Source organism: Acomys russatus, chromosome 21 (genome assembly GCF_903995435.1).
Source record: "Acomys russatus chromosome 21, mAcoRus1.1, whole genome shotgun sequence".
Lineage (NCBI taxonomy): Eukaryota > Metazoa > Chordata > Mammalia > Rodentia > Muridae > Acomys > Acomys russatus.
This window is the reverse complement of record NC_067157.1, coordinates 44,571,473-44,586,004: the sequence shown is the minus strand read 5'-3', so window position 1 is coordinate 44,586,004 and position 14,532 is coordinate 44,571,473. Positions and strand designations below refer to the sequence as shown.

The 14,532-nt window shown below is 40.4% G+C and overlaps 1 protein-coding gene across 1 annotated transcript in view; it reads left to right on the top strand.

Moving 5' to 3' along the window:
* Positions 1–14,130, top strand: part of Ppil4 (peptidylprolyl isomerase like 4) — a 31,166-nt gene extending 17,036 nt beyond the window's left edge. Inside the window, exons 10-13 of the mRNA XM_051164157.1 lie at positions 949–1,060; positions 3,965–4,061; positions 7,365–7,512; positions 13,404–14,130. Of these exons, the coding sequence (XP_051020114.1) occupies positions 949–1,060; positions 3,965–4,061; positions 7,365–7,512; positions 13,404–13,655 (609 nt within the window). The 3' untranslated portion in view covers positions 13,656–14,130. The remainder of the gene's footprint in view (positions 1–948; positions 1,061–3,964; positions 4,062–7,364; positions 7,513–13,403) is intronic.
* The last annotated feature ends 402 nt before the right edge of the window (positions 14,131–14,532 follow it).

The following is a 14,532-nucleotide window of genomic DNA, read 5'->3' as shown; positions in this document are numbered from 1 at the left end:
TATACCTAGATACTGTGTTGTATGTATTAACATTTTTATTTATCAAGGATATTGGTGCGAACAGAAAAGAGAGCTTTTCTTTCAGTTAACAAAAATATTTCTTCATTGAAACAAATGATTAGTCATGCTAACTAGATTTTGAAAATGGCCATAGTCCCCCATTAGGCTAGATACTGTTGCCAAATTGGCAAGTTTTTTTGTTTCGTTTTGTTATGGTTTTGGCTTTTGGTTTTTCAAGACAGGGTTTCTCTGTGTAGCCTTTGGTGTCTTGGAACTTGATGTATAGACCACACTTGCCTCAACTCACAGAGATCAGCTGCTGCTGCCTCCTGATTGCTGGGACTAAAGTTGTGTCACCACTGCCTGGTTTGCCAGAGGTTTTTGCTTGGTTCTGGGGATTCTTCCCAAGCTCTCCAACCCTAGGTCTTTGGGCATGCTAAACAAGTGCTCTGTGGCTGCCATGTCCCCAACCCCTGCCGATCTTTCTTTTCTTTCTTTCTTTTTTAAAATTTTATTTATTTATTTATTTATTTATTTATTTATTTATTTATTTGAGACAGGGTTTCTCTGTGTAGCCTTGGCTGCCTAGAAGATGACATTCGCTTCTGGGGATATAGTATTTTTATGTTTTGAATAACTAGAATTGTTGGTAGGCGTATTACGTCCACTGCAGTCAGACTGTCTCAGTTCAAATGATGGCTCTGACCTTGACTACCTCTACTCATTAAATGTCTGTTTTCTTATTGAGATAATAAGTAGATGGAGCCTCAGAAGGTTATTACCAGGGCTACTTGAGATAATAGATACAATACATTTAGTATCTGGTATATAAGAAGTATTTGAATATCAATTTTAGTAATACCAGCATTTTTGTATTTACAGTATTTGTTCTAGCCACAGAAATCTTTCCTGTAAACATTAATGCGTGGGTTTTGTAATTACTGTTAGGAAGAAGACTGTGAGAAAGCATTCTTCAAAATGGATAATGTACTTATAGATGACAGGAGGATACATGTGGACTTCAGCCAGTCTGTGGCCAAGGTTAAATGGAAAGGCAAAGGTATGTTGGGTTATCTCCTTTTATTGATGGTCTGTTTTAGGGGTGTTGTCTGTGTGTGTGTGTGCATTCATTGCTTTAATTTTGTGCTGTTAAGGGAAATGTTATTAGAAGTCGGGTTACCTAGAATTTTATAAAGCTGCTATCTAGAATGTTTGTGCATGTGTGTTGATGGATGAAAATACCTCTATCTTTAATGTTTGTTTATTTATATTGTAAGTTATTTAAAATTATCCAGAGGACTAATTATCACTTTTTGATGATTTAGTTCTTTTAGATACAAACCTTTTATTTGTTTGTTGTTGTTGTTTTATTTTTCAAGGCAGGGTTTCTCTGTGTAGCCCTGGCTGTCCTGGACTCACTTTGTAGACCAGGCTGGCCTCGAACTCACAGAGATCCGCCTGCCTCTGCCTCCTGAGTGGAGGATTAAAGGTGTACACCACCACGCCCTGCTCTAGTTGCAAACTTCAAAAAGAAAAAAGTTTTCTTTTTCTCGGTTTTGTTCTTAATATAAATTTCTCTTCCACTCCTCTTCTACCCGGTCTCTCTTCCCAGAAGTAACCAGCCGCCTGTTCTTTCTACAGCTATCCTTTATACACACGCATATTTTTTCCTTCTCATTTAAAAAAGGAGAGTTCAAAGGATGCAGATTGTATACTCATTGTCTTGGAGTCCCCACTGATAACGTTCTTTAGAGATCATTTAACATGAGTGTGTGTGCTAGTACATGTGTTCTTTTCATGGCTGTTGAGTCTTCCACTGACTGTATCATTGGTTACTGCCTGAGCTCCTCCGTGGGCTAACCCTGCATGGGCGGCGTTTCTCCCAGTTCTGTGTACCTCATGTACGTCCCTGACAGAGGCATACCAAACTTAAGTTTGGTTCTGTTTTATGCTAGAACATGGGTTTATTTTATTTTTTTATTTTATTATTACATGGTTTTACTCATTAAAATTTCTATTTAAAATTTGAATTTAAAAAGTTTTTGAGACATAGTTTCTCTATGAAATCTAGGTTGGCCTTAAACTTAGTATCCCCCTGCTTCAGACTCTGAGTGCTAAGATTGTAAGTGATGACTCCCACAGTAGTCGTGAATTTTGTTTGTTTGTTTGTTTAAGACAAGATCTCTCTGTGTTAGCCTTGGCTGTCCTGGATTCACTTTGTAGACCAAGCTAACCTCAAACTCTCTGCAATCTGCCTGCCTCTGTCTTCCGAGTGATGGGATTAAAGGCATGTGCCAGCCGGGCGTGATGGCACAAGCTTGGTGTGGTAGCGCATGAGGCAGAGGCAGAGGCAGGTGGATTGATGTGAGTTCGAGGCCAGCCTGGTCTACAAAGTGAGTTCAGGACAGCCAAGGCTACACAGAGAAACCCTGTCTGGAAAAATGGAAAAGCAAAACAAAACAAAAAATCATGTGCCACCATGCCGTGATAGTTGTGAATTTTTATCTCGTTAACTTTGTGTATGTGTACACATGTGCATGTGTGCTAAGAGCGTACTAGTCTCACAGATGTCAAGCATGTGTCCTGTCACTCAGCTGTATTCCTAGCTGAGTTTGAAATGATTTTTATACAGTGTTTTTAAAAGGCTTCACTTAGGGTTGCACATTGGGGAGGCAGAGGCAGGCAGATCTCTGTGAGTTAGAGGCCAGCTTACTTTACATAGCCACTCCAAGGCCAGTGGGCTAAATAATTAAGTCCCCATCTCAGAAAAAACAAAAAAACAGAACAACAGATTTGTTTTTCATGATTTTACTGCATTTTAAAAATAAGAAATAAGCTGGGTATGGTGGCTCATGCCTTTAATCCCAGCACTCGGGAGGCAGAGGCAGGTGGATCGCTGTGAGTTCGAAGCCAGCCTGGTCACAAAGCGAATCTAGGACAGCCAAGGCTACATAGAGAGACCCTGTCTCAACCCCCCCCCCCTGCCCCCGCCACCACCACACCTACCCCCCCAAAAAAAAGAAAGAAAGAAAGAAAGAAAGAAAGAGGACTGTTTGCTGGTAATTGGTAGGCTGTATCACCTTCTGGGGCTTAGAAAAGGGAGAAGTCAGTTGGAAGGCCCCTGGCAGCTGTGACCTCTGATAGAGGAAGTGACTCGGGTTGTGCTTCTGTGCTGTTTCTCTTCTGATCCTTCCCTGCTATTGAAATACATGATTAGTACACTTTTGTGAAAATGAATTGATGTTTTTCTTTAATATTTTTATTAAGGTCTATAAAAAAAAATCCAGAGAGAAATACCTTGTCTGTGTGAAGCACTTTCTTTCTCCAAATTGTTCCTTCACTTCCTTTACCTAAGGCCACGCTCAAGTTTCTTCTTTTTCAGTGCAGCTGCACGGTTCTCGACCAGTCCTCACCCTCTGTCTTCTTATTTAGAAATCAAGTTCATTTTCAACCCACTGCTTAGAGGGAGTGTAACCTTTTCTGATCATAAAGAGACCTGTTTTGTTCACAATTGGATCACAATACAGAAGGGTCGGCTTCTCTTGTGGTTGAAGGAGAAACCTGTTCCAGCTTGGCTTACCAGTCTCACCAGGCCCAGACCCTTCCCCACTCCAGCTCTTGGTGTGTTTTTACGTGTTATGAGTACAGTCCTATTGGGGGCAGGGAACCACATGTCTGTTTAGGAGTAGTGTTAGCTGCTGGCCGCTGAATGGACTGCTTGAACAAAGTAATATGGGTGTTTACTTCAGTTAAATGTTGTAATATTCACATGTGTCTTTAGGTGGCAGTAGATGACTACCAAGAAAAGTGACGTCTGCTCTCAACTAGACAGCATGGTTCTTTTGTGCTTTCTTCCTTTCTCTACCTCTCTGTACATCTTTTATACAGTAGTAGTCCTTTGTGTTTTATAAAATTGTTAATGTATCATTATGCAATGCTAATTCTTTTTCCTTTTAATAAATAGGTGGGAAATACACCAAGAGTGATTTCAAGGAATATGAAAAGGAACAGGATAAACCATCCAATTTGGTTCTGAAAGAAAAAGTAAAGCCCAAGCAGGAGTATCCTTTCCAAGATCAAATGCACGGCCATCCACTGTGTAGGAACAGTTTATTGCCATAACTTGTCAGTGTCTCCCATAGACTTTGCTCTTTCAGTATGTTTTGTATTATGGAGAATGTTAGGTTTGAAAGAAACCTTTGGTCTAAGTATTTTAGTTCCTACTCGGATCATAAATACCTTCCTGCTTATCCAGTGTTCTCAGAAGATCTTCAGATAAGTGGGGATTTTTTTTTTTTTTTTGTATAGACTAATATTTTAAATTTCTTTCTACCAAATATTCTTGTGTTATTCATTCTTTTATATTTAATTTCCTTATGTAGATGACAAAGTCTTGTAGTTCTTTGTCATACAATTGGATTGCCTTTTTTCTACATACATTGTCATTTTAGCAACAAAGATTTGTTAAATCTTTTTAGGGATCCTTCCTATTCAATGCAAGAATTGACATTTATAGGATTAAAAAGAAATCTATTGACTTGGCCGTGCAATTCAGGTTCTTCCGAGTTTTAAGTTGCAACAAGTTAAAAGTAGTGAAGGATACTGTTCATGTTATGTCATTTTTATTTGTTCAACCATAATTGACTTTCCCATTATAAATTTATCACTCCACATGTTGCAAAGGTTGTTTCCTTGGTGATCATGTCTGCTAAATGGCATCTTTGTTTCCTAGTTTCTGTTGATGAAAGAGATTCTCTTTTCCTGTGTTATATAGGCATTTCTTCTCCAAGTATTCATCATGGAAAGATGCGTATCAGGTTGGGTTTTAGATAGTCATGCTGTAAAATGTGTTGCCGTCCGCAGTGCTCAAAGCGTCGGGAGGTGTTAGAGCTAGAGTCTGAAGGGAGCTGAGAGCATCAGCCTGACAGGCTTCACAGGCAGCCAGACCAGCGAGCTGAGGTTGGCCCTAAAAAAAAAAAAAAAGGTTATTAGAAGGCATGTGACTAAAGCTCATAGTCATGAAAGGCATAGATGAATATGCCCAAGTTACTCCCACATCTGTGAGGTAAGTCTAGGCTAACCACTTAAAGGGTGGTTAGGAAAGGAAGTGTGGCTGTAGAGATGCTTACCAAAGAGGTCATTCTGACCGTAAGGAAGTCAGCAGGTTATCTTATGGACACTAGACAACCACTCTACTAATTGGGCTATACCCCACCCCACGATACTGGTTTCTTTACCCACCATTTTAGAAGGTTTAGGAGCACGAGGTGGATGCATGAGATTCCAGTTACTTCCTAGTTCATGGTGAGGCTTGGAAACTTATTAAGAACCTCATCTTTACAAAAATAAAGTTTATGTCTTTCCTAGTAAATTATATATCTTCATTTTCATACACACCCCCACATACACAACTCAAGCAAAAGTTTGTAAAGTTTTTTGTTTGTTTGTTTGTTTGTTGTCCCAACAGTGGTGGGATTTAACCCAGGACCTTGCACACACTATGCAAGTGTGCTACCTCTGCACTACACCCCAGCTAACAGTATTTCATTAGGTGCTGTTCTCTATCTTGTTCTACATAACTTCTAAAATTCTAGTTGTGAACCATAAATTCTCCATCTCCTTGTTGAATTCTGACCGTTAGTTTGAAGAACACTGGAAGCATAGTATAGAAGAGGAAAGAAACTGTAGATAATGAAGTAATAGTGGGACTGACTGGCTGTCTCTGGCCATCTTGTGGGAAGCTAGAAAGGTCATTGTTAACTTTTTGGTCATATGTGTGTATGGGATGTGCCTAGAAACAGCCTAAGCTGTGGCACTATGAAAATAGACATTAGATGCCAGCCCTAAAGGACATGACTGTGTTGATTCCAGTCCCAGATGCAACTAACACAGTACTCATGTGTTAGGCTTCCTCAGAGTCCTCATGTTCCAGAGCTCACCCTTCTCAGAGTCCACTGCAGAGACAGAGTATTCTCACACTAGGTTTATGCTTTCTCTTAGTTCAGTTTTTGAGACAAGCTCTTCCTATTTAGCTGTCCCAGAGCTTACTTGTGTAGACCAGGCTGGTCTCAGGGTCTGAAGAGATCTGTCTGCCTCTGCCCCCTCAAGTGTTTATATTTATATTAAAGGCGTGCACTGCCATGCCCAGTTTATGCTTTATATTACACTAGAGTAACTGCTTATTTCTGATGTAAAACATTTTTATTGTGCTAGGATCAAACCCAGGGTTCTCCGAATGAGAGCAAGCACTTTACCGAAGAGCTACACCCTTGGCTTCACTCACAATTAAAAATTTAGTGACATTTATATACAATTTAGAAAAGACTTGCTCACTTCTGTCATATACACAAATGGTGCCTTTATTTTTTTCCTTTTAAACCTTTGTCCAGGCTAGTCTCAGAATAATCCTCTTTTCCCCTCAACTTTCTGAATCGCTGGGATTACAAGTATGCTCCTGTTCATGAAGTTTTCTTTAAAGTTTTTTTTAAAAAATTGTTTTGTGTGTGTGTGTGTGTGTGTGTGTGTGTGTGTGTGTGTGTGTGTGTGTATGTATGCAGAGCTATGTACATATATAAATAAATGTGGATACTTGAAGAGGCCAGAAGAGGGTGTCGGGTCGCTAGAGCCAGAGTTACCGGCAGTTGTAGTCCAGTTGACATGGGGTCTCACTGTAGCGCAGACTCGCAGAGATCTGCCTGCTTTGTCTGCTGGATTCCAACCATAAGTGTTTGGCTTACGCTTCTTGTCACTTTAATTTTTATATAGGCCTTCATAGCCTTTAGAATAATGATTAATTACTGCTCCTGTGTTATATCATGTTATGATACTAAAATCTTATTACATATTATTAAATACTGTTCCCATTTTCTGATAATTAAAAATGGTTCTAGTATGCATATCTGTGTTCATGTAACTTACAGTTTTAGTTGCTATAAATTGTTCTGAGAATTTCTGCATCATCACTGTTCCTTGCTAACTCTTCTCCTGACCTAAGGAGGGTCATGGAAGGCACCTTTTCTCTAGAGTGTCTGGCTTTGGGGCTCATATGCCTCATAGTGTCTCATAGTTGATGGCATTCCTCATTTCCTATATTAAGCTTTTTTATTATTGACAAATATGTTTTGGGTTCTCTTCTCCTTGTGGCTTTGGCCTGGTGGTGGTTAGCTGCCTGACACCAGGGCCCCTTCCGCTTCTCTTGACTGCAGTGAGACATGGTGCTAAGTGGTCTAGAAATGTATTCTGGGCTTTTGGATGCTGTTTGCTTTAAGCTACATTTAGCTTTATGGCCTCCTTAATTACCGTATTTCTTATGTTTTGTTTCTTGTCCATCATTTATCCCAGTTGTCCTTAATTAAATGCTTCAGTGCAAAATATGATCTTATACTAGATGAGCAGGCAGAAGATTCAAAGTCAGGCCACGCACACACAAGTAAAAAACACAAAAAGAAAACACGCCACTGCTCTGAAGAAAATGACGATGAAGATTACATGCCAATCAAGAATCCTAATCAGGTATTATTAATATTCAGGCTTAAGAATGGAGAAATCAATACTTTATCCTTTTGTACAGTACTTGTTGGTGGTGTGCTTTAGGGGTTAGCTTTAAGCAGTAATTCCCTGCTTTGAGCTATAGAATGGTCACACAAGATAGTGGAGCTTAATTTTAAAGAATGTATCCCACAGGATAGAAATATTACTTTCAGAGTAGTTTAAATTGTTACATATTTCCACATTGTAACCAAGAATGATCGCCTTACCCATGGATACCTATTTTCATAAAAAACAAAACAAAACCCCCAAATGTGGCTATATTGAAAAATTTCTTTTCAATTGCTAACTTGTCAATAGTTTTAAAAAGATTTATTATTTTTTGTGAATTCAAGGCCAGCCTGGTCTACAGAGCAAGTTCCAGGATAGCCAGAGCTGTTATCCAGAGAAATTCTGTCTCAAAAAAAAAAAAGGCTTTATTATTATTATTTACTGTATGTATACATGTCTGTAAATACATGGTACTTGCCATTGGAGGTCAGAAAAAGACTCTGGATCAGTTGAAGCTGGGGTTAGAGGCGGTTATGAACCAATCTCATGTGGCGATGGGGACTGAGCCTGAGTCCTCTGGACAAGCAGCAGACCCTTTTAAATGCACTGTCTGTCAGCCCTTCAGCACTTTAAAAACTTTAAGTTAAAAAATTACGTATGTATGTTTGTGTGTATGTGTGGAGTATGCATCAGGGAAGCCAGAGTAGGACACCTGGTGTCCTGTGTCCATCTTACTCCCTTGAGACAGGGTCTCACTGAACCTAGAGCTAAGGCAGGCAGCCAGCAAGCCCTGGAAATCTTCCTTCCTCTGTTACCCTTAGCACTGGGATTACAGGCTTATAACCCTGCCCAGTGGTTCTGGAGGTTTGAACACAGTTCCTTATGCTTGCTCAGGGAGCACTCCTGTCTGAGGCACACCTCTCCAGCCCCTTAATTTTAAATATTTTTACACATATGCGTTGTATGTTGCAGATATTCCTTCCACTCCCTTCCTATTAGTCCTCTGTTCCCCTAGACAATATCACTCCTATATTTAATCTATACCTACAATACTTTATAAAATCTAAAACCACAAATGAAAGAAAACATGCACAGTTCATCTTTCTGAGCCTGCTGTAACTTGCTGAGTAGGACTTTCTAGTTGCACTTCATGGCTGAAAAAAAATTCCATTGTAGATATCCACATTTTCCTCATTCATTCCTCCATTGCGAGACACCTAGTTGTGGCCATAACTTGGCTATCGTGAATGGTGCTACAGTAGACGTTGGTGATCAGCATGGGCAGCACTGCTACCATGCTAGGTCCCTTTGGTTTGTTTGTTGACAGGGTCTCTGGTAATCTAGGTTGGCTTTGAACTTGGTATGTAGTAGGAGCTGTCCTTGAACTCCTGATCCTGCTGCCTTTCCGGTTGGTAGGATGACAGCTGTGAACTCTTATGTCTTGTTATACTGTAGATGTACAATAAAAATAGCAGTCACTATTAAGTATCACATCAAAGTTCCCCTGAGCAGTATATTTCCTAGAACAGTAATAATAAAAGGAAATCATTTTTAGTCTATTTAGGCTCTTTGTTAAATAGTAAAAAGCCATTCCGTCATAGCTCGATGCTTTTATTTTACCTTCTGTTAGTCATTTGAGATGGTCCTGGTAAATGAGAAAGATTTCGGTAGACTAAGGTGAGGGAGGAATACAGTGAGAATGTAGAGGCAAGGATGAAGAGCTGTGTTCCGGTAAACAGAGTCAGGGCTTTCCAGGGAGAGTTAAGAGTGACATTTCTGCACTGCTTATCATTGATGTGACCTTGGCAAGCTAACTTTGAGTCACCGTTTCCTTCTTTGAGAAAGGAGATACTTCACAGACAAGTTGTTACAATAAATGTGGGCAGGTGTGTGCAAATATTTTCTATGTCTGGCTAATCTCATTATTTCCGCTACTACTGTCAAGGTGCTGCTTTAACGTCACATACAGTAGTTGTCCCCGTGGCCATGATTAGCCTAGCTCTTATTTCAGGTAGTTGGTCTCATTTTCTATTTCATGGTAATGGGCTGTACAAACCTTTTTTGGGGAGTCGGGTGGTGGTTATAGCTTTGTTTTGTGGCTGCTTTGTTTTGAGACAGGACCTCACTGTGTACCCCTAGCTGGCTTGGAACTCATCATACAGACCAGGCTGGCCTCGAACTCACAGAGACCTGGCCTCCCTTTGCTTTTACCTCCCAAGTAGTGGGATTAAATGGTTTGTAGTTTTTAAAACAACAAGGTTCAAAAATAAAATGTAACTGAAGACTATAGTGGCACACATCTGTAACTGTAGTGCTTGGGAGTCTGAGGCAGGAAGACCAACTGCTTGAAGCCAGGCTGAGTTAAACAGTGAGGCTCTGAGTTTAAAAGAAAGGAAAAGTCTACATAATAGTACACATATAAGTTGTAACTTGAACCCTATCCCATCACCCTTTTTTTCCCTTGTAGGTGACAATGTATTTTATATTTGTCTTCATTTAACAGTGCTCTCTCTCTCTCTCTCTCTCTCTCTCTCTCTCTCTCTCTCTCTCTCTCTCTCTCTCTCTCTCTCTCTCTCTCTCTCTCTCTCTCTCTCTCTCTCTCTTTCTCGTGTGTGTTTGTGGGTATATGTGTGTATGTATGTACGTGTGTGCATGTTGTTAGCATGGATGGCCAAGTACACTTTCCTGTTGTAAGCCTTCTTTCTTTTTTCCAGGAACATTAGCATTCCTCTTCTTCCCTTTGCCCTGTTGTTATTCTAATAGAATTGACTCACAGTGCAGTATTCCAGCTGATCTAAACACATGGTTTCCTCTCTTCCCAGATTGATTTATTTGTGTGTGCATGTGCAATTTTGGTACATGTATACGTGTGTGTGGAGACTACAGGAGGTGTCAGGTGTCCTGGGTTATCACTCCACTTTGTTTCTTTACATCAGGGTCTCTTATCAAATCTGCAGGTACACTCTGTTTGGCTTACAGGCCATTGTGCTAAGCCATCTCTATAGCCCACCTCCTTTCTCTTAATTTCTGTTAATTTGGTTCTAGACCACCCCAGACTTCAAAAATAGACATCATATCACATTCCTATGGATATTTAGAATGTTTTCTACTAAAGCCTTTGAAGCCCCCTCTCCACATGTTGTTTTTAGCTTAGACCTCTACTTAGTAATCTTCAGTGAATTCAGGCTTGAGATAAATGTTCCATTTGAGATAATTGAGCTTTAAAGAAATGCAAAGACTGGATATGTCTTAAGTTTTTCTCCTCACTCATAGGAACTTTTTAATCCAACTTTGAAGAGTAGGTATTTAAAATTTTATATTTATTTCTTTTGCATATGTTTGTGTACAAGTATACATCTGGGGGGGGGGTGTGTGCGTGTGCGCGCGCAGGAGTGCGTGCGCACACACGCACTCGCCTGTGCATTCCTGTGTGTAAAGGACAGGTTCCAGTTAAGTGTCTTCCTCTGTGTTCTCCATCCTATTTTCTTTGCGAAAGTATCTCTGCCTGAGCTCAGAGCTCACAGATTGGCTAAACTCACTGACCAGCAAGCTCTAGGGATCTGTTTGTCACTACTCCAACAATGCTAAGGCTACAGGCACATGGCACCTCACCTTACTTTTTACAGGGGAGCTAAGGATCTGAACTCAGGCCCTTGTATTGGTTTGCAGGCACTTTATGACTGAGCCATCTCCTGAGCCCCTACTTTCTGATTACTTTACAGTGGCAGTCTCTTTCTTTTGACTGTAGTAAAAAGGAAGAAATGCTGTTAGCAGTTTTAAAGGACCGAAGAGATGGCTTAGCAGGTAAAAAGCACTTGCCGTGCAAATCTAATCACCTGAGTTCAATCCACGGAGCCTCCCTTTAAAAAGAAAAGAAAAACAAAACAACTTCCTGTATGCCACACATCTATAATCTCTACATTCCTGCATTAATATGGAAAGTAGAAACAGGAAAATCTTAGAAATGTGAGGACCAGCGTGGGGACATGCTGCCCCAGCCTACAGAAATGACGAGAGAGCAGGCTCTGCCTCAGCAATGTGGAAGGAAATTATCAACCCTGCCGAGAACTGTCCTCTGACACCCACACACACCTCTTAAGGTTTAAAATCATTTATGGAGTGTTAAGTCCTAAATTATAATTTTCTAACCTTTCTCCTGTAAATACATTAGGTTTTGGGGGTTCATATTTTGATTTGATAATATAGTTATATTAATTTCTTTGTAAAAAAAAAAGGCTTCAGCATTGGTATTTTCTATTTTAGTCTGAAAGACATAATTACTAATAGGAATTTCAGTATAAGTTTTAAGTGTAGCTCAGATTTTCCTATTTGCTGGCTGTTTGCTGGGAGAGTCCGGTTGCATAAGGATGTTTTAACTTGTTTCTTTTAAGTTGTTGCTTGTTGAATGGCAGCCTTACTATTCAGTTAAAAAACTTATCTGTTTAATTTTTCACCCTGTGCCTTAATTCTATAGTTGGCTCTGTGTTGCTGAGGTTTGGGTTTTGCTAGGCTACAGGAGATTGAGTAGGATTAGCTGAAGATTGACTGCTGGATAGTCAGCATGGGTCTCAATTCTCCAAACAGCCATCTTTTAGGGGTCAAAACTGGAGGGCTATGGGCTTCCTTAGTAAGCACTCTAGTATGTCTGCCCCTGTACCTCTAGCCCAGATATTTTTTTTACTGTCGTGACAGCAGTAGATTGTTTCTTAATTCACTTTTAAGGATAGGTCTCACTATGTAGCCTTGACTGGCATAGAGCTTGCTAAGGTATGTCAGTCTGGTCTCAAACTCATAGAGATCTGCCTGTCTCTGCCTCCTGCATTAAAGGTATGTGCACCGTGCCTGACATACTGAGGAAGAGTGTTATATCATGTGTCAGCCTCGTCTGACCATAGAAAATGTATTTGAAGATATAGAGAGATGACATTAAAAACTACTTTAAAATTCACTGGGCTAAGGGAATAGTAGAATGTGTGCTTAGTGTGCATGAGGCCTTGAGTTTGAGCCCCAGCACCAGTTGTTTGTTTGTTTGAGCCAGGTAACATAACCTCTAATTCTAGCTACTTAGGAGGTTGAGACAGGGGATCAGGAGTTCCGGGCTTGCCTGGGTTACAGAGTAGGTTTAAGAGCAGTTTGGCAGGTGCTGTGGACTTTGTACAGGTCAAAATTTGCAGTCTGTTTTCTTTTCATTTTAGTCAGACTGGCTTGCCTAAGTCTCTTCCTGTTGTGCTATTTGAGTGCTATCTTCTTTGTAGAATTACTAGGAGATGTTAGTAGTTTCACTGCAGTTCAGTGATGGGACCACATTTTGGGGAAGTGGAGAATGATTGACATATGATAATGTATAATCAGAACATTGGCTGTTGCTCTACAGCAGGAGTGTTGTAGAGTATTTACCTGGCATGTGTGAAGCTCTGGGCTCATTCCTCAGATACCATTAGGAGAAAAACCAAGACCTGTTCAGAGTTTACTTGGCTGCTTCAGCTTCATGGTTTTGGGTCTAATCCTTCAACTCAACTGAAATAGATGTAAACCAATTAGACCTTAAGAAAAGGTTAACTCTTGTGGTCATTTGCTGTAACACAGTGTACGAGATTCTAGTGTTAGTGGTAGGTGGCATACACACTGAAGCCATGAGGGCAGGTAACTGAGAGAAGCTGAGGCTGTAGAAGTGTGAGGCCATTCCGAGCTTGGGCTACATAGCATGAGCCTGCCTAGAGAAAGAAAGAAAAGTTAAAAAAAAAAAAGGTAAATTTGAGCAGCTGCAACCACTTGCTAATGGCTACTTTTTTCCTAGGTTTTATGGGTTGACTATGGTCATGGATGATGATTTTACTGACTTTAAAACTGCATTTCTTTGACAGGATATCTACAGGGAAATGGGTTTTGGCCATTATGAAGAAGAAGAAAACTGTTGGGAGAAACAGAAGAATGAAAAGAGAGATCGACGTCAGAACCGCAGTCGTAGCCGATCTCGAGAAAGGGATGGTCACCATAGTAACAGCCACAAGTCCAAGTACCAGACAGATCCTTATGAAAGAGAGAGGAGTAGAAAGAGGGACCGAAGCAGAAGTCCAAAGAAATCCAAAGACAAAGAAAAATCTAAGTACAGATGAGCAGGGGAGAGCTGGAAGGGACTGGCTAGCAGGTCTGCTCCTGCCTGACGTGGAGCACTCACAGATGAACCCATCCTGCCCACACAGCTAACTCTGTGTGCTTCCATGTTAACTGATGGTGTGGGGCGCTGGAAGAGAATGGGGACTTTTTTTGTGTATAGTTTTTTATACAAATGTTGTTATGCATACATGGTAATGTTCATATTTAACATCTTTCATATTTTCAGACTTTTTTAAGTGAAGCATTTCATACCACAGAAACCCATCAACTTGTATATAAGACATAAAACGTAGTAAATGGAAGTGTTTGTGTACCTGGCCACAGCATAAGAGATAAAAGTGCTATGGTCGGTCCATATATCCCCTTTCCCTCCAGGAATTATCAGTCTGAGTTCTGTTTGCCCTATTGTTAATTTTGTATGTTTTTGAATTTTATATGAATCGCACAGTGTATGCTTACTTCTCTGACTTTTTTTTTTTAAGAATGGATTCATTCTTGTCAGGCAGTTGTGAATACAGCGCAGTTGCTCAGTTGCTCTGCTACTGAGCTTTGGGCTGTGTGTTGTTTTTGCTATCTAAGCAGTGCCACTGAACATTTTCACCTAGGCGTGGTACTGTCTAGCCATATGCTTTGAGTTTTCAATGCATATATAGTTATGGTTGCTGTAATTTACCTGGTATGCAGATTGTGTGGGGGCAGGGGTAGCCATGAGAGTATCATTTCATCATACAACTTAGATGGATGTTGCTCCATTATTGTACATATTCTTGACCACCAATAGAAGAGGCTTAAGTACACGAGAAGCTAGCAGCCTGGCTGGGGAGATGGCCCAGTTGGTACAGTGCTTCTTCACAAGCATAGGACTGAGCTCGGGTC